General features: G+C 36.8%; 1 protein-coding gene across 2 annotated transcripts in view; it reads left to right on the top strand.

Annotated features, from left to right (window-relative positions):
• Nucleotides 1–22,515, top strand: part of LOC101584130 (zinc finger protein 709-like) — a 111,249-nt gene that overhangs the window by 84,297 nt on the left and 4,437 nt on the right. For both annotated transcript variants that reach the window (XM_023713824.1, XM_023713823.1), the window contains exons 2-3: nt 21,351–21,477; nt 21,677–21,731. In XM_023713824.1, coding sequence (XP_023569592.1) covers nt 21,444–21,477; nt 21,677–21,731 — 89 coding nt within the window. In that variant the 5' untranslated portion in view covers nt 21,351–21,443. The remainder of the gene's footprint in view (nt 1–21,350; nt 21,478–21,676; nt 21,732–22,515) is intronic.

The following is a 22,515-nucleotide window of genomic DNA, read 5'->3' as shown; positions in this document are numbered from 1 at the left end:
TGGAATTTGTTTTCTTGCAAGACTTGAAGTACTTTGCTCCATGCTCTTCTTGACTTGATGGTTTGTGAAGAGAAATCTGCCATTATTCTGATGGGATTTCCTTTAAATGTGATCTGTTTGTTTTCTCTAGTGGCTTTAGTATACTATTCATATGCTGAATTTCTGGAATCTTGACTATTATATGTCTTGATGTGTTTTTAATTGAGTTGAAGTTATTTGGAATTCTGTATGCTTCAGTTGCCTGAATGTCAGATTGTTGCCCCATATTTGGGAAGGTTTCTGCTCTTCTGCCCATATTCTTTTTATATCGTTTGTACTGACCCCTTCTTTCTCCTTGATGCCTATTAGTCTTACGTTGTTCGTCTTTGCATCATCTTGCAGATGTTGAATTATTTTTTCCTGCATCCTTATTGCTTTTAGCAGATCTTTCCTTGCCTTTTCACTAGGTGCAATGGTGTCGTCAAGGTCTGAAAGTGTGTTTTCACTTTCATTCAGACAGTTTTGCCAGCTTGTGATTGAGGTTTTAATTTCCTGTATGTCACTTTGAATCTGCTTCATACATTCTATTTCTTTCCAATATTGCTCATTAAAGGATTCCATCATTTTTCTGTTCTCCTCTAATTTTTTTTTATCATTGTCTTCTTTAGAAGTACTTAGTACTTCTTTGATAGTTATCATTTCTTTCTTTACTTTGGAAATTATTTCTGATCTGATTTCCTCTATCTGTTTCCTCTTTTGTTTCTTTACTTCAGACGCTATTATTTCAGCAATTTCAAATGCATGATTTCCAATTTCTTCTGTGCTAGTGTTTCCTGCATTTGTTCTGGGTGGGCTCGGGGCCTACAAATGCATTTTGCTCCTTCTCTTTGTCATTTTGCATAGCACTGTCTTCTGACCTTTAGTGTAGAGCCTTGGTAGAGTTATTACCTTAGCCCCAGGTCCAGATCTACCAAGTTCAAACTCGTCCAGTCAGTTGTGGCTTGGGTCTGGCTGCTGCTGTGCTGCAGTTCTTCTGCTGCAGCCCTTGGAGGTGACCCCTCTGTTCTACTCTGTCAAGATATTCTGCTCCTGGATCAGCTGGGTGGGTCTTGCCTCTAGCCTTTCTGCAGGGAGTTCTGCTACAGGGTTCCACACTGGGCCTGCCTGATAAAGGAAGTTCCACCCACGTGCCTGGCCTGGATGCTGGATAGAGTGAGGGTCTGGCGGCTGCAAGCAGTCCAACTCACACACGGAGCCTGGGTGCTGGCTGGAGTGAGGGTCCGGAGGACCCCGGGTGGTCCTACTCACATGCTAGGCCTAGATGCTGGCTGGAGTCTTTGCTTTGATTTTTGAATTTTATTCGGTTCTGCAATTTTATTCATGGTGTATGGTACAATACTTGCTGAAGGTCTTGGGCATAAGCAGTGAATCACTGCCCTGTCAATGACAGAATATCAAGTGACAACAGCTAACATCTCCCCCAGAGAATATGAATTTTATTGGGTAGTTTCCTGCGTTGAACACTTAATTATTTCTCCTGAGGAACTGAACTGGGACATATTTTGAATAGTGATTGGCTAAAGGACAGTACTCTAGGTTTTGTTCTCTATCTTTGGTTTGGTTTGGTTTCATTTGATTGTTTGGCTATTTATTTATTTTGTATTATAAAGAGGCACACCAATCCATTGATACTGACCGTCTTCCATTATTAGGACAAGGGAATAGGATAGAAATTGTCAGTAAACACACAGGGCTGAGCAGTTTTAACCACAATAAAGCAAGTGCATACAGTGCTAAAAACACTTCCCTTCCTAGTGCTAATTTATGCTGCTTCTGGGAACATATTTCTAACAGCTTTAATCTTTTTTTTTTTAATTAATGTATTTAGTACAAGGTCTACAGGGTCTCACTACACAGATCAGACTTGTAATGATCCTCCTGTTTTCAGTCTCCCAAGCACTAGGATTACAAGCGTGTGCCACTACGCCCAGTCTCAGTCTCTCAGTCAAAGTCTCAGCATGCCCCAGGGCTGGGGGTGGGGCCAGCATGGCAGGCCAGATCTAACTGGTCCCTGCATCTCCCTAAGCAGACACTAATCCACTGAGCTATCTGGCCTTCCCTAACTGCTTTAATCTTAAAGAAAATATGACTTTCTATTCTTCCCTTTCTTATTTTCCCACTGCCCCTTCCATTCCCTTAATGGGAAGAATTCATTTCTGTCTAGCACGATCACATCCAAGTCTTTGGATTTTTCTTTTCTCTGGAGTGACCTAACATCTCTGGGGAAATGGGGAAAGAAGTGACCGTGAGCCTTTGCTGTGTGGCCTGTGTGTGGCTGGACCAGCGATGTCTGAAACTCTCTTGAGTTCACCTGAATTACCCACACTCTGTGGACAACTCCCTCATGTTGGTATGGGAATGGCCTATGAAAAGCTCACAGCTGAGATAAAGCACAGAGCTTCAGTGCAAGACAGCCCTTAGTCTGGCTTCTACACCCCAAATGTGTGTCATAAGCACACCAAGAAGTGGATCTCTTTGTGGCTTTCACTTTAGTGGCATCAAGAAGAAGCCTAGAGAGAGACTAAAGGAAAGTGTTCAAATATAGACCAGAAGTTATTTGGGTAGAATCACTCAGCTTGGGTTTGTGGTATGAGGTAGGGAGATGACAGCCCTTAGGGTCTTTCTTTGCCCTCTTGGGGTACCATATCAGTCAGGAACTTACGTGCTCATGCACTCTGTTAAATCAGAGAATTCCACTCACTGGTGATGGCATACTTTAGAAAACAAGTGGATGTAACAGCACTTTATATACTTTTTCCACAGTTATGAGAAAGCAGGTTTTTCAAGTTCTGTCAATGATGTGAGTCCCACAGGAAGCGTTCATTGCCCTAGAAACAGATTTGAGAAAATGCCAACTCGGGAGCATATTTACTAGTGTACAGAGTATATATCTATTTTAAATCTAATGTATACTATCCATACAACCACCACCAGTAAGCAATGACTCCTGTTTCTACCAGCACCAGAGAATATTTACCTTGTTGAATTTTGTGTATATGAATAGAGATTCATTTCCATTTTCTCTGTCTTTTATATCTCCTTTCTTTTGTTTTCATTTTTTCTTATATAAGCCCTTCTATAAATTGCCTGCTTATGTGTCAATATTTGCAGTGGAATACTTTTACATTAAATCTTCATATATTTGTCACTTGTAGAGAATGTTGATACTTTCTGAAGTTTTTCATCAACAGGTTAATTTTATCAGGGATTTTCTTTACTGAGTAGAGATCCTGTTACTCTTTATCTTTTCAAAGTCACCTTAACATTTGTGGTTTTACAATTTTATATCTGAAGTTTTCCTCACTCGTAAATCAGAAAGTAATTTTCTTATATTTCTATTTACATTTTCATGTTTAATATTTTTGTCATAAATGTTCGTGATGTAAAAATCAGGTTACTTGGCCCATAAAATGTATAATTTACAACCATAAGTAGATAATTTTTTTAAAAAGATAATTGAGATACAAATGAACGACCAGTTGGTATTTGTATATTCAAAATAGTCAGGACAGATAACAGCTGCATTCTCTTAATGCAATGAATAGAGAGATTTGTTCTAATAGTGTCTGTGGACAGGATATCGTGTCTGCATCTTGTACTATGAATAACCACTACGAAGACAACAATATGCAGTGTATTAGTTATTAAAACTGTCCTACTAATCAGTTTTGAAACTGCATCATTGCTATTTGTTTCTCAATAAAATTATTTTTTTAAAAAAGAAAATATTTGTTCCACTTGCATAAAAAATGGATAATTAATTACCCTTTTCTCTTGATTTCTACTATCAGCCTTAGCAAATCTCAACTTAGAAGAAAGGAAAAGTATTTCTTGATACTTCTCATGAATGTAGTGTCTATATGTTGTCTTAATGTTCAGAATTTAATGACTGTTAAACTCAATTATCCCACTTCTCATCTTTAATTTTAATTGAGATTTGAAAAATGATGTCTTGCCTTCTCTTTCAGAAAGCATTATAGAAGATTTTTGTTACATTAATGTTGATTCACTAGTATTATAAATATAGTAATATTAAGGATATATTGTACTTTTTCATCAAGAATTTATTTAGCATACATTGTGCACCAAATATAGGGTGCAAAATGAATACTGGAAATTTAGAGAAGATCTGACCCCTACCCATAAAGATCTAACACCTTATTCATTCATTAGCATCAACTTTATTATTTGTACCATTATCTTTTTGACCGGCAGATTATAAAAAGAACAAAAATCAGATTTTCACTTAAAAGTAATAGGAATACATAGTGTTCTTGAAAGTACAATTAGTCATGCTTCACTCATCCCGATGAACTAGTAATTGCTAACATGCTCCCATGGAAACCAGGTGCTGCCCTTCAGCCGAAGACGTGGAGAGTATATTCTAAATTTTTCAGTAAGATGTTTTTGGCAGGCATTTTCACTCGTGTTAATAACAAAACTAAAACAATCTGCACATCAGTTCTGACTCTTGGGGAGGTCTCTGCAGGAATGTTAGAGACTAGAGCTTCGAGTACTTTGCCCAACTAAATGTCATTTCTCAATTAAGCATAATCTTCTAAGTAGCTTTTTTTATTTGAAATAAACACAATAGCCTTAAAAAAAGAAAAAGGATATATTGTACTTTGAACTGTTGATAGCATTTCACATCATTAAATCTAGGTCTGTAAATTATTCTGTACGTACACAAAACATTTCCATTTGTTTGTTTGTTTGTTTTGAGCTATGATCTTGCTCCGCTAGTTCAGGTGGACCCTGAACTCATGCTGCCCTTGAACTTGTGGTGATCTTCCTTCTTTAGTCTCTCATGCGCCAGCATGTGTAGCTTCCAGATTTTAATTATGCATAGTGTTTGTTAATGTGTTGCTGATTTTTAAAGACATTATTGATAATATTTTCTAGAGATGGTATATAAATGCCTATCAGGGTATGAATATTTCCCAAATAAAAGAATAAAGTATCCTTTATTGCAATGATATGATATGTGAGGATTTTCTTTTCTAATGCAAAACACTGGCATACATTGAAAGAAGAAGCAGCGTAGTATATCCGATATTTGGAAGTCTTTGCAAAAATTGATATAACTTAATTAAATGCAATCTTAAAATGAAGTACTCACTTCCCTAAAATGTTCATTATATTCACGTTATAGATATATTCTTGATCTTTTGATTCTATAAATGACAGAACTTTTTTTTCTTTTTAGCTTCTAGTAAATTAGGGCTGGGGAGATAGCTCCACAGTCTAAGCGCCTGCTAGGCAAGCGCAAGGACCCATGTTTGACCCCTGGTACCATATGACATGCCAACACCAAGCCCTGGATGCTCTGCGCCAGACACCGGAACCAGGCTGGTGGCGCACACCTGTAATGTCAGCGCTGGGAAGACTGAGATGGGAGGATGACTACAAGTCTGAGATGCATAGCAAGACCCTGTACCAAACAAATAAATAAATAAATAAAATTCTAACTTCTAGTAAATTAAGAAGCATTTCACAAACAAATCTAAACAAAAAACCTTTTGGTTTCTCTGTAGTTGTTCAGAATATACTGACCTTGAGAAAATTATTTGAGAGCTATTTCTTTATAGTAAGTGTTCTGGGGCTGGGGATTAGTTCAGTGGTGAAGCACCTGTCTGGCAAGCACGAGGTCATGAGTTCGATTCCCAGTACAAAAAAAAAAAAAAAAAGCAGACCATAGTGCATGTTCTGATGGGGAATCTCTTAGCTTTATTGTAATGGTATAATTTTAGTATATAGTAAAACTATGAGAAACTCTGTAACTTTTCCAGGTGGTCTTTTCTGACAAGGTGGATGTTCTTGTTGTTCTAAAATGTTACATCTTGGGCTCAGGATGCAGCACAGAGGCACAGTGCTTGCCTGTGAAGCTGAAGTCATGGGTTCAATTTCTGGTACCAAAAAAATAAGTAAAATGTTATATCTTGATCATTTTGTCTTATGGATAGTGATTTTTGCCTTGTATCACTTATTTGTCTTTCTTCCCATAGAGCACACATGAATTTTGTTTTCATGTGACAGAACAGTGGGGGAAGGTGAATATCTTTCACTGACTTCTGATCCTAAAATAATTCATGCATAGTATCTCCATGCAGTGTCCCATGTTGTAGTTTTAGGGTATACATATTTCATTAACTTGTTGATCTCTTGATTTTTTTTTACAGCTAGAGGCCTTTAAGAAATAATTAGAAATTAAATTTTGTTTTTGCCAAGATTCAAATAATTATATTAGGTTATGCTTTCGTTGATCTAGGTTTCTTTTTTTTAAAATGTATTTAGTTATTTAGTACAGGGTTTACAGGGTCTCACTACACAGATTGGACTCGTAGTGATCCTCCTGTTTTCAGCCTCCCAAGCACTGGGATTACAGGCTGGGGCTACCGTGCCCAGTCTCAGTGTGCCCTGGGGGTGGGGCCAGCACAGCACAGGGATCGAGCCCAGTCTCTGCATCTACCTAAGCAGGCACTTTAATCCACTGAGCTATCTTGCTGGTCTTGATCTAGGTTTCTGATGCTTACCTTTGATAAAATATTTCACTTACAAAGTACGTGTGACTGTGTGTGCGCGCACAGCCATGTGGATTTATTAGTTCAGTTTGAACCTAGGGCATCACACAGGATATGAATTCCTACCACCATTTAGCTATGTGCCAATATGTCAGCCTTTTCTAATAAATCCTTGTATTCGACTAGATAATGTTTTATACTGGATTTTAAAATCTGTAAGCATAGGTATAATGGGCCTATAATTATCTTTTCTGATAAACATGTTTTGTAGATTTAGGTGAAGATTAGGTTAACTTGACACAATTATCTGCAAATATTTCCTAACTTTTAAAAAAAAATTACAGACATGTGGAACCATGCTCAACTAAGCATATCATTTTTAGGATAATGGTTGCATTACTATATGTTTTGTATACGTAACAAGTATATTCCTCATGGGGAATTGGTAAATAAATGTATCACATCTTGATTAGTATCTTAAAGTTTCGGCGAAATACTTGTAGTCCCATTCAGAGATGAATTTACAAGGAAGTTTTGAGTGATTTCCCAGTTTCATTTGCTTGCTGTGTTGTTGGATTCTCTTGCCTTCTTCTGAGTATACCATGTCTGAAGTTCCATATATTTCCAAGAAATTCTCTATCTACTACTTAAACTTCATTGAATGTCTTTATGCTTTTTATTTCTCTTATAATATCCTTGATTAATTAGGTGCAGTGGTATCCATGTGTAATCCCAGCATTTTAGCTGCTGGTATAACAGGATGAAAATTTGATGGCCAGGCTAGGTCACTTAGTGACTCGATTTTAGAAATTAAAATATGCCTGGTTCTTACAAATGTTTCTCATTTTTTCATTATGCTTTTGCTTTTAGCCTTGTCTTATTCAACTTTTCTAGCATATTGATTGGTGTTTTACTATTGGTTGTATTCTACTCCTAAACATATTTCTCAAAACATGTATATTTAACTGAAAGATTTTTATTTTTATTTCAAACTTTGATAATAGACTTATCACCTTATTCTAAATATTTCTAGGCCCATATAATGACTTTCTTCAGAAACAAAAGATTATTTATTTATTTATTTATTTATTTATGTTTTTTGCAGTACCAGGAGTTGAACTCAGGCCTTGTACTTGCCAGGCAAGTGCTTGTACAGCTTAGCTATCCCCCCAGCCCTGAAACAAAAGATTATTGAAGAAGGAATTTTGCATCAAAAATACATGGGTGGGTTGAGAATATAGTTAAGTTATAAGTTATAGAACACCTGCTTAATTTTTTTTTTCTCGGTGCTAGGGATCAAACTCAGGACCTTGTGTTTGCCATGCAGGCATTTAGGGCTATCCCTGGCCCTAACACCTGCTTAATTTAAATTGACTTCCTTCACCTTGTGCTGAGCAAGGAAAGCATATGGAATTTGTAAAGTTAGTCATTCTCCACAATTTCTAATTTTTCTTTATTACAATCAAGATGATCTTTATATTTTGTAACTTGAAGAGATTTTCATATGTTCTAATAGAAATTTTGTAAAATAATGTGTCTTTTGTTTGGAAACATTTATTTTCTTTTTTTAAGTCTACATATATGTAGTACCTAGTGTATGAATATTATTAAGTGAATTAGAATAAATTAAAATTCCTTTACTTGACCCTGACCAAATCAAAGGAAGCCATATGTTTGGATAAAAAAGGTAAACGGATATATTCAAAGCTCAGAGGAGATATTTGCTTCAAATCATGACCACTTTATTGACGGATGAGCAAGGGTCTCTTACAGTAATAGGAGGATGAGTTTGAAGATGTAATGCCAATCTTCATACTTTGTGGTAGTTGATATGTTGTGTCAGCTGGAGAGGTTGGAAGCTTGGCTGAATGGGGCAGTTCTGGGCCATGGGGGCCCTACCCTGTGCAATTAGTTCCATCCTGGGGCGCTATTAGCCCACCCTGGGGCGCTATCATGATTGGTTCCACCCTGGGACATGATGGGGCCCGCCTCAGCACAAAAACTGTATATAAAGAAGTTGAGGAAGGTTCTTGGTTGCTGCCTATTGCCTCGCTTCCATGGAGAAGTCCCGGTCTTCATTGACTTTGCAGCTGTGCCACTTTGGAGGAACTCTGATCTTTGCGGTGGAGCCCTGGTCTTCACACTCAGCTCATAAGGAAGAGATAGGCTTGATGGACACCACAGCTGTTACTCCTCCTCTTCTCTTTGTTTTCTGCCACCATGAATTGCTGTCATTTGCCTTGGAGCCAGCAAAGTATGGACTGAAACCTCAACAAACTGTGAGCCTTTCCTTCATTTTGAGCGTCAGGTTATTTGTCCCAGCAATGGGTAAAAAGTAACTTAACACAGAATTGCTTTGTTATTTTTACCCTTCTTTAGCCCAGTGTCGCCTTTCATGTGGAAAAGAAATGGCTCCATGCTAGGGTAAGCATCTGTGTGTTTTGTGTATTTATCTGAGCTGAGGAGAGATAGGAAAAGCTTTTATGTCTTTGGCCTCAGGAAGTCACTTGTCACTAAAGAAAAAAAAATCATAACTTCTAAGTTGTATTTTGCAGTGCTGGCTGTACTGTTTTATCTATACTATAGCCTAAATTTTCACCACTGTGCCTTCATTATGGTTTTTGTTTTTAAATTTTTATATTACTTGGAATGACTTTTTAAAATTAATTTTATTGAGAAACAAATAGCAATGAGACAGTTTCAAAACCGATTAGTAGGACAGTTTTAATAATTAATACATTGCATATTGTTGTCTTTGTAGTGCTTATTCATAGTACAAGATGCAGACATGATATCCTGTCCAAACACTAAGAACTGTACTATAACAGCCTGTAACTCAATGATGTCCCAAATTTTCTGATCAAGAGATTATGGGGCCACAGAGGAAAGTGATCGACGATGTAGAGTATGCCTAAGGAGAATCACATGGAGAGAAAACATTCTCTCAGGCTTTCACAGAGAGCAAATTGGTCAAGCAGTTGCCATGACTCATCCACATGGCAGACACTGACAAAGAATCTACAAAGTACGGTACAGGTTTTCAGGGTAAATCCTGAGGTGATTTGACTGAGCTTGTCAGATACAAAAGTTACATTTCTTGTTATATAGGTCTTGCTTTATCTTGGTCTTAATCATCCAGCAGAAAAGTAAAAAAAAAAATGAAGTATAAAAAGTAGAGCCATATTAATATGCTGAGCTGTAAAAGGCTGAAGTCAACAAATTCTGACACTGCCAGTCCTATGGAAAACCCACTACTATTGTGGACTACTGGCCTATAGTGGATTATTTTGCTGAATTCACACACCTACAATATTTAAATGGCAATAGAATACCCATCTCTGAGAAAACTAAACAAAGAAAGGGATATAAATGAAGGACTATTTTGTATCTGTATATACAACATAGGATAGATATACAGCTACTTTCTCTTAATTCGTCATGTTTTGGATCTCAGCAGGTACAACAGTGATGCTTGTGCTGAAGTACTCATCTTTCTCTCAGTTTATCCTGTTTGGTCTCTTGATTTTTATATGTCAGCTTCAGCCAATTCTCAGGCTGTTGTGCCTGATGAACTACTACACACTGCAGGGCAGTATTCTCATCATGCTACTGGCTGTAGTGAGCGCAGACTGTGCATACCACGTATCTCTTACCTACTTTGTGTCTAGAACTATGGTCAGTGTAATTATTAGTGCTTGACGACTCAGGGTACCTCCAGTTTGTATAACCTGATGTCCTGGAGTAAGGTATTTGTCTTCATATTTTGCTATTCCCAATTTGTGTTGATGGTTTTGGGTTAAGTAGACTGTGTCCCACATTTCTGTACCTTTCTATTAAAATGTGCTCCTTAGCCCTTACGACTGTGCCCATAGACTTTGGAAAAGTCTGACGTACAAGATCAGCAGTCCTTCCACATTCTTCCTCAGAAACAAGGATCAGAAAAACAAAGGCCTTCACCATGAAGTACCCACTTAGAAGTTTTTGTGTCTAAGAATATTCCCACTCTCCCAATCATTCTATTCTGTTCTGTTGTTCTATTCTGTTCCCCTTTCTCCCTCTCTCTCCCTCTCTCTGTCTCTCTTTCCCTCCCTCTCTCCCTCTCTCTCTCTCCACCTCTCCCTCTCTCCACCTCTCCCTCTCTCCCTCTCCCTCTCTTCCTTCTCCTTCTCTCTCTCTTTCCCTCCCTTTCCTTCTTGAGACAGAGTTTCATTATGTGGTTCAGGCTAGCCTTGAACCTTGAACTCATTGTGTAACCCTGGCTGCCCTCAAACCAGCAGCTATCCTCCTGCCTCAGCCTCCCAAGTGCTGGGATTAAGAGGTGTGCAGCACCATGCATGGCTATGTTCCTTTTTTGTTTTTTGTTTCTTTTACTCATTCCTTCTCTCCACTTCCTTCTTCCTTTTTTCTTTTCCTTTTTCCTTCAACTAGTGCTCCTCCTTGTTTCTATTTCCTGCTCCCATACCCCTCCTCCCTTTATTTTCCTCTTTAATTTTTTGTGTATTATCATGGAGATCATGAGGTGAAATCTACAACCATAAAAATTACAAGATTACATTTGTACTTGGCACCTACAACAGTCAACTAACAGAAGCAGAGAATTTAGTGATGGCTGACCTGTGTGAAGGTTTGAAAACTTAGGATAATGGGAAGGCACAGTGTTTTTCTTGTACATACCATACAGGTTCTGGTGATCTGGTGACCATGGTAAATGTTATACTATTTCACTGAGGGTTGAAATTGCTACAGAGTAGTTTCATTGCATACTTCAAAAATATCTATATTAGGATTTCTTTCTTTTTTTTTTTTTTTTTTTTTTTTTTTTTTTTTTTGTGGAACTGGGGATTGAACTCAGGCCCCTATGATTGCCAGGCAATAGCTTATTTTAGTGAGCTATTTCCCAGCCCCTTATATTAGGATTATTCGTGTAGTATCCAGACAGATGAGGGAATTATTTCTGAGTATAAATCTATATTGATATATTCAGTTGTACAATTCTAATATATACAATTTATTATAACATATACAATTTTCCTCGACCATTTTCCCTCAATTAAATGAATTAAAAATTTTCAAGTTATACAGTTAGCTATATATTTTTCTCTTTGCCATTCTTTTCTCCTTTTCTCCATCTCAGTTGTTCTTTTCCTTTTGAGCAGTTTCTTCCCCTTTTACAATGTCTATTGTGCATTTTGGATTTTATTTAAGGAAAGGGAACATTAATTTAAGGGAAGTCTAATACTTAAGAAAGTGTTAGACTAATAGATCTTCTGTTACTACTGATCAGTTCACTTCATCGTTTTTAAGGAAAAATGGGAAATTTAAATTTTGCGTCTGTTGTAGGTTAAAAAATTGATTCAGTAGCATTATCTGTCATGGGAAGAGTACTCAGGACTAAACACAAGACATTCACTCTATTCTGATTTACAATCAGTCCATTTTTATTTTTACTTAACTTTGAGACTGGGTCTCACTGTTGTAGATGCTGTAAGTTGAACCAGAGTGTCTTGCCTCCCAGCGTGATGTGATTACCCCTGTGGACCTTCAAGCCCAGCTTTTGTGGAGGCTTTCTAATCATTTCTGTTTACCAAGATCAGTTAAGCATCATCAGGTGCTGTCATATCCAATATGTTGCTATGGTTGTCTCTGTGTGAAGGATACTCTGGAATATATCCCTGGATTCTTTCTGCTTTAGATATGTATCTGTAAATTTGAGATTAGTTCTGTATTTTTTTTTTAAATGGGTCATTATTGTTTGTATCCAGTTGTCCCCTCAAAGCCTCATGCAGTCATTGAGCCAGGCTTCTAGAGTTTATGGTTAATTCATGATCTAGTGCTGGGATTATGGGTGTGAGTGCTGCACCTGCCCTGGAGCAGACAGCCTAAATGAAATGTAAGGAAAGGAGAGAGGCATGCTCTCGGCTGCTCTTTCAGCACTGCTCCCCTTTGTTCGTGGTGTTTTGCTGTTTTCCGCCACCACGAACTGCTGCCCTCTGCCATGTGACACTCTACCTTTGAGCCAGCCAACTATAGAGTGAAACTGTGAACTAAATAAAGGTTTCCTTCCTTGATTTTGGGTTTTGGTATTTTGCCCCAGCAATGAGAGAAAAGTAACCAACACATGAGCCTTTTCTCCATATTCTGGAACAGAGAATCTGAAACTCACAATATCCTGAAGAGTAGAAATGTCTGCCTCTTTTTTTCATAATGACTTTGGGTTTTGTGTTTGTTTGGGTTACTGAAGTGACTGTCTGCCATGCATTAATTACTTCACGATGATGATTCATGATGAAACAAACTCTCTAGCTTTGAACTGGAATCTGCATTTGGGGCATGGTAGTAAAAACAGGGCTGTGAATTTGTCAGAATTGTGGTAAATCTGAATGATGTGAGTGTTAAATTTTGGACCCATTGTTTGCTGATAGAGCACTGCCTGGTGGTCAAAAAACAACACACATTTGGGTTCAAAGCAGAAAGTGAATTTTCAAGTGACTGTGAGTGTTGGTCTCTGTTCAAAATTCAGCCTGTGGACAAGAGAATTTTTCCCTGGGTACCCAGCAAGTCATATGTAAGTTCAGGAAATTGATACTCTGAAAATGGGCTCACTTGTAATTGGTGAAGCAGGCTTCTTCCCTAACTTGCTTTCCTTTTATTTCTTTTACATGCAAGATATTTGTATAAAATGGAAGTTACCTCAAATGTGTTTTTCCCATAATTTAACATAAGACTGATTTTCCTTGGAAACTGAGTAGAAAGAATTATTGCATCTGAAGAATCAAACAATAATTTAGAAGTAAATTATATGTTTTACATTTAACTTTACCATCACTTGGTTTAAAGTCATTGCAATGTTGAATGAGTTAATGACTGAGGTTTGGTTATGTCAACGTCTTTGTTGTTGCTCTGAACATGATAGAACATTCCGGGCTGGCCAAATAGCTCAGCGGATTAAAGCATCTGCAAGCACTCACAGGGTTGAGGGTTCAATCCCCAGGCCTGCCATGCCGGCCCCACCCCCGGGGCATGGTGAGATGGCGATTGAGACTGGGCATGGTGGCGGGTGCTTGTAATCTCAGTGCTTGGAAAGCTGTAAACAGGTAGATTACAATGAGTCCAATCTGCAACCTGTGTACTCTGCAGTTCTTAGGTGAAGTATTCTGCAGTGTCCAGTGAGTCCACTTGAGGGATGATGTTGTTCATTTTAACTGTACAATTATAGATTTCTTAAATATCAGTTTCTCATGAACATTTTTTTTTTTTTTTTTTTTTTTAAACCGGGGATTGAACTCAGGCCCTTGCACTTGCCAGGGAAGTGCTTATTCCACTGAGCCATCTCCCCAGCCCTCTCATGAAGTTATTTTGAGATCTTTATAAACAGTTTTGGATCTATCAGTTTCCCTTCAGTTTCATGTTTTTGCCCCATGTCATTTGAAGCTCTGTTCAGTGAAGTAAGTATACAGAACTGTTAATTTTTGTTGGAAAACCATCTTCTATATCATTATATGATCATTGTAATCTTTATTTTCTTTGAGGAACAGATCAAGTAGTGTCACATAAATACAATGTCAGCATGCTTTGTTGAATCAGTACATGAACAATATATCTATTTTTATATTTATTTATTATTTTTTAATGTATTTGGTTGTTACAGGGTCTCACTACACAGCTCAGATTCATATTGCTCCTGCTGTTTCAGCCTTCTGATGGGATTATAAGCATATGCCACTATGCCCAGACTCTGGCCCACTCAGCCTGCCCTGGGGTGGGGCTGGCACAGCATGTGGTGCTGAGTGAACCACGGTCCCTGTGCTTGCCTAAGCTTGCCTAAGCAGGTGCTTTAGTCTGCTGAGCTATCTCACTGGCCTCCATAATTTTTATTTATGTTTTAAAATTATCTTTTGTTTTTTATAGCTTTTAAATATTTGTGTACCTTTTAGCAGACAAGTGGAAATGGAAATGATCTATAATTTAATCCCATTTTACATTTGCATAGTCAGATGTTAAAATGAATGTGACATTACTTAACAGGCCTTCTATTTTTTGTATTAAAAACACTTCAAATTGAATGCTCTATTAACATTTCAGAGTAAATTACAGTATTCCTAACTACATTCACAATAGTGCATATCAAATGTACTAATCTTTTTATTTTTTTAAGGTGTGTGTGTGTGTGTGTGTAAGGTCTAACTATGCAGATCAGACTTGTACTGATTCTCCTGATTTCTGCCTCCCTAGTGCTGAGATTACAGGCATATGCCACCATGCCCAGGCTCCATTGCTGGTTCAGTGTGCCCAGGGGTAGGGCCAGAGTGGCATACGGTGCCAGGGATTGAACCCTGGCCCCTGCGCTTACCTAAGCAAGTGCTTAGTCTGCTGAGCTATATCACCTGCACTCTTTTTTATTCTTTAAAGGGAATACAAAATAGTTATAAAAATTAAAAATGATAAGAATTTTACTATTTGGTGGCAGCAATCTCCCTGTCCCTATCACTGTTAAGAGGCCTAATTTTATATCTATAAATATATTAAAAGCAAGTCAAATTTGAAAAAAAAAGAATTTTACTAAACAAAATAATACAAATTCAACAATATTTGTTGTATAGCATATTGTTGTTTTTAACTTAGTTGTTTAGATCCAGATGTAAGTTGGAAAAATAAAAAAAAGTTATAAGAAATTAAGAAGAGGAAAGAAATAAAAGCATTAACTTCTCCTCTGCTCCTTTTCATAGATCAGCAGAAATCCACAGTACATTTATCCAAGCCATCCTGCATACATACATAGGTATATCTTTTCCCCCATCCTATCACCCTCATCTCAGCAATTCCTTTTTTTGAACAGATTCATTGTCTTTTCATAGTATCTATTGTACCTTTAAGACTTTACTTACTCTTGGTTCTTGCTCTAGCAAAGTAATGCAATGTTTACACATGTGAGTCTGATTTGTTTCAATTTGTGGTCTCTAGTTACAGCCTCAAGTTGATTCTTTTCAAAGCTGAATAATACTCCTTTGTGTAAAAATACCACATCTTTTTTTATCCATTCCTCATTTTATGGGCATTTGGGTTGTTTCCAAATTTAGCTATGACAAGTTGCACTGCTACAAACATGGGTGCACATATATCACTGTGGTATGCTGTTCTCAGTTCATCTGGAAAAATACCCAGGAATGGAATAGCTGGGTTGAATGGAGCCTCCAATCCTAGTTTTTTTTAGAAATCTCCACAGTGATTTCCATAGTGCTTTTACTAGTCTACACTCCCACCAACAGTGGACAAGGGCTCCTTTTCCCCCACAGCTCCTCCAGCGTTTGTTAATGTTTGGCATCTTGATGACAGTCATTCTTTCTGGGATGAGATGAAATCTCAGTGTTGTTCTAATTTGCATTTCTCAAATGGTCAATGATGTTGAACATTTTTTCATGTATTTACCATTTGTATTTGTTCATCTGAAAAGTGTGTATTGATCTCAGATGTCCAGTTTTGGACTGGATCTTTGAAGAAGATGTGGGCCTGTATTTAGTTTTTTATATATTCTAGATAGAAGTTCCTTGTCAGATGGACAGTTGATTATAATATTTTCCCACTTCCTGGGTTTTCTTTTTACTCTATTGGTGATTTCTTTTGACGAGCAGAAACTTTTGAAAAAGATGAAATCTCAATTGTTGATTCTTTGAAATATTTCCTGTGCAGTTTGGTTTTTGTTGAAGATTTCTGCCTACTTTTTCCTCCAGAATATTTACTATTTCTGTTTTAATATTTAAATCTTTGATCCACTTTGTATTTTTGTGCAGGGTGATAGGCAAGGGTCTAATTTTTAGCCTGTGGCATATAGAAAGCCAGTTTTACCAGCACCTTTTATTGTAGAGGCCATCTTTTTTCCAGTGCACATGTCTGGCCCCTTTGTCAAAGATAAAGTGGCCGAATGTGTTTGTGATTGTGTCTGCATCTCTTAAGCTGTTCCATTGATCCTCAGGTCTTCCCCGCCCCCAACAGCATGCTGATTTTATCACAACAGCTTTCTAGCATAATTTCAGGTCAGGGATTGTGATGCCTCTTGCCTTTCCTTTGTTGCCCAGGATTGCTTTTGATATTCTGGGTCTCTTCTGGTTCCAGATGAATTTTACAAATGTTTTCTCTAGACTGTGAGGTATGCTAGTGATATTTTAGTCAGGATTTCATTCAGTCTGTATAACAATTTTGGGAATATGGCTATTTTCACAATGTTGGTTCTTCCTATCCAGGAGCCAGGAATATCTTCTCATTTTCTTTTCTTTCCTTTTTTTTTTTTTTTTTTTTTTTTTTTTTTTTTTTTTTTTTTTTTTTTTTTTTTTTTTTTTTTTTTTTTTTTTTTTAGGGAAGGGTCTACAGGGTGTTCAGGGCCTCACTATTGGAACAGACTCATAATGATTCTCCTGTTTACAGCCTCCCAAGTGCTGTGATTACAGTCATGTGCCACCACACCCAGTCTCAATCGCTGTCTCAGCACACCTTGGGGGCGGGGCTGGCACAGCAGGCCTCTACACCTGCTTGCAGGTGCTTTAATCCACTGAGCTATTTGGCTGGCCCTCATATTTTCCCATTTTCTAAAATCCTCTTCAATCTCTTTTCTCAGACTACTGTTATTTTCACTCTATAAATCTTTTATTACCTTTGTGAGATTGATTCCTGAGTGTTTCATTTTTTGACTGTTATTGTGAAAGACATGGTTTCCCTAATTTCTCCCTCAGTGTTTTCATTGTGTGGTAAATGTACTGATCTTATTTTCTCAAATAAACTTCTAAATGTTTAAAGCATGTTTATCACTTTTATATAATTTTTTTAACAGCACTAAAGTTGAGCTTGTTTTCTTGTCTATGCTCACATTGTCTTATAATTTTTTCTGCAAATAACTGGTAAATTGAGGACATTGTTATACCTTTTTAGTTTTATTTGGTTTAGTTCTTCTGGTTACATTACTTAACCTTTCTAGTTTCCTCTCCTTGTTTAATTGGGAATTTTGCATAATTCCTTTTTCTGTTGTTGATTATGATATCTAGATATGATATTTCTGTTGATTGTGATTATGCTACCCAGCAGGCCTTATTTTCTAGTGTTAGAAATTTCTACTCACAAATTATTCACCTCATATTAAAACAACACTGTCGTTTCCGAGTCATTCATGCACCATAGCATATTCACAAGTGCTTCCCATCCAATGTACAGTATGTGTGACTCACTGAACATACCAGTACCTCTAATAGTAAAGTAGATTGTTGATATTATCCATTTTAACATAGTTTCTTGGTAAATACACCAAGGATCTATGTCAATAAACTTAGTTTAAGAATTTTTACACTTCCGTAATTTTGGTTTGATATCTTCAATAATGTCTCAATCTTGGCCAATGTTACCTTATACAAGTAACCTTTGTCAATCCTTTTGCATTTTGTTTGCCTCTATCCATATTTCCATGCTTTAGACAGTTGCCTAATGGTCTTTATATGGAAAATTTACTAACCTTTTTCCACATACTCTTTCCTCAGTTTTGTTTTTCATTAGTCAGCCATATATTTCCCTTTCTCTGTATTCTTTGAGGGAGTTGTAGGTGGTGATGAAGGGAGTGGTGATCAGTTGCGGGATCACTTGATAAGTCTAAAAGACTAAAAGTCAAAAATCACATCCTCCTCTTTCAGTGTTGAGGAAGATAGGTTGATATTAGGTACTTCTCTTACTGCCAAGGATGAGTATACCAATATTACAGTGGATTAGATTTTGGAAAAATTCTGCTTTTCTCCATTTAGAACTTATTTTAAAAAATAGAATTTTTAAAATGGTTTTGTTCTTCCCACCCACTCTCAGAATCCTGAAGGAATTTTTCTCTGATTATCACTTTGCAAACCAGAGAGTGCTGGTGGAAATAAAATCAACAAAGTTGGATGCTGTCTAAGATCCAGCTGCCAGAGTATTTGCTTCTCAAAGTTCTCTTATTCTTGCTTATAAGAACACTACATGTTTTTATCTTTGTTCTGTTCCTGAGTTTCTTCAGGGTAATTTACACTTCCGTCTGTCTCCTGGTTCTTCATTTAGTCTTCAAGGGTTGCTGATTTTAGGTTAGGTTGCTTTTAATTATTGAAAAAAAAAATATTCTTCTGTCTTTCCAGGTGAAATGTAAAGTGGATGAGTGTGTTTACTGTTTGATTTTTATTGATACTATTTGACCCTCAGCATGGATTCTGCTTGTGATCGAAAGCCTTGGCATTCACAACTTTGACCTGACAGGCAATTTGTTAACCTAAACTTGTGCCTGAAGAAGTGCATTCTTGGCCGGGGAGATGGCTCAGTAGAATAAGCGCTGGCCTGGCAAGCGCAAGAGCCTGAGTTCAATCCCCGGTTCCGGGGGGGGGGGGGGTAAAAAAATGCATTCTTACCGTGTATACACTGTTAACCTCAGTAACCTCATTTCTCCATTCTATCAAGATATTTGGTACTTGGTTGAGAGTCCCTCTGTAATCTGCCCGAGTCCTCCAGTATAAGAATAATATTCCTTTGCATGTTTTCTTGATTTTCCATGTCATATCTTCACAAATGTAAACATAAAAGATACTTCTCTCAAGGATTGCATAGGATTTTCCATCACAGGTAGGATGTCTATTCAATCAGCTTGCACGGCTGTCTTTATTTCTCTTACTTTCTAAACTATGCTTCTAGTGGAGAGCACTGCTGTTGGGTGTCTGGAATTTCTTTTTTCCAACTGCACTGTTTTTACTATTCCCAGTCTGTAAATTACCTCTTATTTTTTTCCAGGTTAAAATGTGAGCAACCTTGTAAAAATGAAGTTTCTTTCTCCACACTATCATTGTGTTTAAATATTTTTCAATATATTTTATTCTCAGAAATGCTGTTAGTGACTTTAAGCAGTAATAACAATGCAAATTTCCTAGGAACACTCAAAAAGTTTTGTAACTGGGTTGTAGGTTGTGGTTAACAGTTACCATGTGAAAGCCTATTAGAATTATCCTTGCCTTCCCCTGAATAACTGTTGTCATATTTATTTTGCTATTTTTTTAAATAAGTTTACCATGAGTATTCTTTTAGTTTTGCCCCCTTGAAATGTTCAATATGTAAATATATAGAAAAAGAGTACAGGTAGTTTCTCTGTCTCACTGTGTTTCACATGTGCTTCTGTCTGAGTCACTGAGTGCCTTCTTGCCAATTGCTGTGGTCACTTGGTTGAAGCTTTTTCAAGTTTACTTTTTATAGATGTGATATACATTTGTCTCCAGATACAGTAGCACAGTATATTTTCTGTACATTGGATTAAAACTACTAGTCTCTAGATTTTGGTGTACTCTAAACTAGAGGATATGGTGTTTGTGGGCTGTATCATTTAATACTTCTTTTATTTCTTCATTAACTCACATGCTAGTTGTGCCTTTCCACAATTCCACTGTCTTTGTCTATCCCCTCAACCAGGTTCATGGATCTTGTTTATATTTGATGTTTTCTCTTGAATTACATATGCTTTACTCATTTCTCTTATGTGTTTATTGATTTTTTACCCGGTACACAAACCATTTTTATTGTATACAGGACAATTTTTTTTTTTTTTTTTTTTTTTACTTGTTGGTTGTATTACTTCTCATAATTGACATACGTATCACTTTCTCCCTCTAACTCTGATGGCTCCATAATTTTCTTCTGGGAAGTAATGTTTTTCCCACCCTAAAGATATTTGTGAATTCTCAAAGTATTCAAGTTAACTTTCCCATTTTAAGATGTAACTTAATTATTGCACATGAAGAATAAAGTACAAAGAGTCCTGACGGGTGGTGCACACCTGTAATCCCAGCACTAGACAGGCAGAAATCAGGAGGATCACTAGGAGTCCAAGCTGCATAGTGAGACCCTGCACAAAACAGGAACTAAAAAAAACTTAAAAGAATAAAGTGCATGTTTCAGTGTATGTACATGTTTGTTCCTGCCTCCTATATAAACAAATGGTGATTTCTGCCATTTTGTATAAAAGAGGCTCAAACAGGAATCAGTATCTTTTTTCCATGTGAGCCCCTTTAAGACTCTTCCTTGTCTGTGATCCAGTTGGCACTCTCACTAATAGAGCGTGCCATAAAGTAGTGGGTTTTGAATCTTTCCTGTATTTGTCACCTTATTTACCAGTATTGAACATTGTTAAACATGTGTAATATTGAATAATTAAAACTTTCTTTGACATATGAATGATGAGATTTGGCAGTGCCAAACTTTTTTCTCCTGCTTTTCCTTTTATTATTATAGCAAGTTTAGTTTGCTAAATAATGGTGTTTGCTATACATAGTTTGTATTTTGATCATATCCATCCGGCCATTTCTCTCCTATGTGCAAGTTTCAAAATGCTGCCTTGATATAATCAAAGAAAAGGATCAATTCAATAGGTATTAATGTGAGATATACCTACATTCTATGATTTGTGAGAGCAGTTCATCCAATATTCTCCTACCTTGATTCCTGTTTTAAAAATATATGCTGATCTTGTAGGCTGTATAAATGCTTCAGAGGCAGTGTTCAAATAAACCTGAGATTAAATGGCAGAACCAGTGTTCCTATTCTGCTGTTGTTTTAGCAATGAATTATAATCTAACATCCATATTCCTGTAGGAGATAGGTATATGGATAGAAAATAAAGGTGTGATGACCAAGAAGACATAAAGTGAATATTTAGAGAACTCAGTCTCATTTCTGTTTTTATAAGTAAGAGTTGAAATATTTCATGTTGTGAATCTCACTCTTCTTTCTCAATATGTATGTCTAATGATCTAGGAAGCAGTGTCCTTTGAGGATGTGGCTGTAAATTTCACCTTAGAGGAGTGGGCTTTGCTGGATCCATACCAAAAGGAGCTCTACAGAGATGTGATGTGTGAAACTTTTAGGAATATAGCTGCTCTAGGTAAGGAAAACATCCATTTCGCATTTATGCTATCAGATAGCATTGGTTATTGCTTATCAATGCAGTGTACTTTATTGGAATGTAGAAACAATGATTCTTTTAGGTAAGGTCATATTTACTATGAATCTAACTGTAATCACTAGCTTGTTTATAATGTAATATACTAGCTTGTCATTACTTTTCTTTTTCTACACTATAGAAAGAATCTGGGGTGATGAAGAAATTAAGTACAAAAATTGGAGAAGAAACATAAGGTAATTTGCACTCACAAGAAGCAGTATTCCTTATGAGTCCATGAAAACCAAGCAAATTATACAAATGAGGCTGTGTTGCAATTTCTTTAATCTCACAGTATTTCTCCAAAGATGCATGTGTGTTGAGTGCCTACAATTTGATAATTGAATATTTGAAATGTTACAATATCTGAAATGTAGGCAGTATTGACATTATGTCACAAGTGGCATTATCTAATGTAAAAGATTATAAAATTATTTCCAATCCTTAAAATTATAAAAATTTCCATATGAAATTGCATTTAGGAGTATAAAAGACAACTTTTGTGTTTCGACTGAGAACCAAATTATACATACATATATTTTCACAAACCTAACTTCAGGTGCTTGGTGGTGCACACCTATAATCCCAGCAATCGGAAGTCTAAAGCAGGAGGATCACTTTGAGGGTAGCCTCTGCCACATAGTGAAATCAAGGCAGTCTGAACCACGTACATTGAGGCCTAGACTCAAAAAAACCAAAATCAAACAAAAGACCACATTCATGTCAAACATCAATGTAAGGAATACTGTGTGTATTTAAATGTTACATGCACATTTTGTATTTTCAAAATTGCTGTCATCTTGAACATATTGAATATCCAAATGAATGCCACTATTTTGATAATTGCTTTCAAGCAATCCTCCAAAGGATTCAATATATTCATGTTACAAAATTTTAGAACCATTTTAGTACCATTCCATAATGTTCATTGGAATTTCACTGCAGTGTGACATCTATGGAAATGTATATAGAGTCCTAATA

This window comes from Octodon degus, unplaced genomic scaffold, assembly GCF_000260255.1.
Source record: "Octodon degus isolate 3935 unplaced genomic scaffold, OctDeg1.0 scaffold00032, whole genome shotgun sequence".
NCBI classification, from domain to species: domain Eukaryota; kingdom Metazoa; phylum Chordata; class Mammalia; order Rodentia; family Octodontidae; genus Octodon; species Octodon degus.
This window is presented reverse-complemented; position numbering and strand designations above follow the sequence as displayed.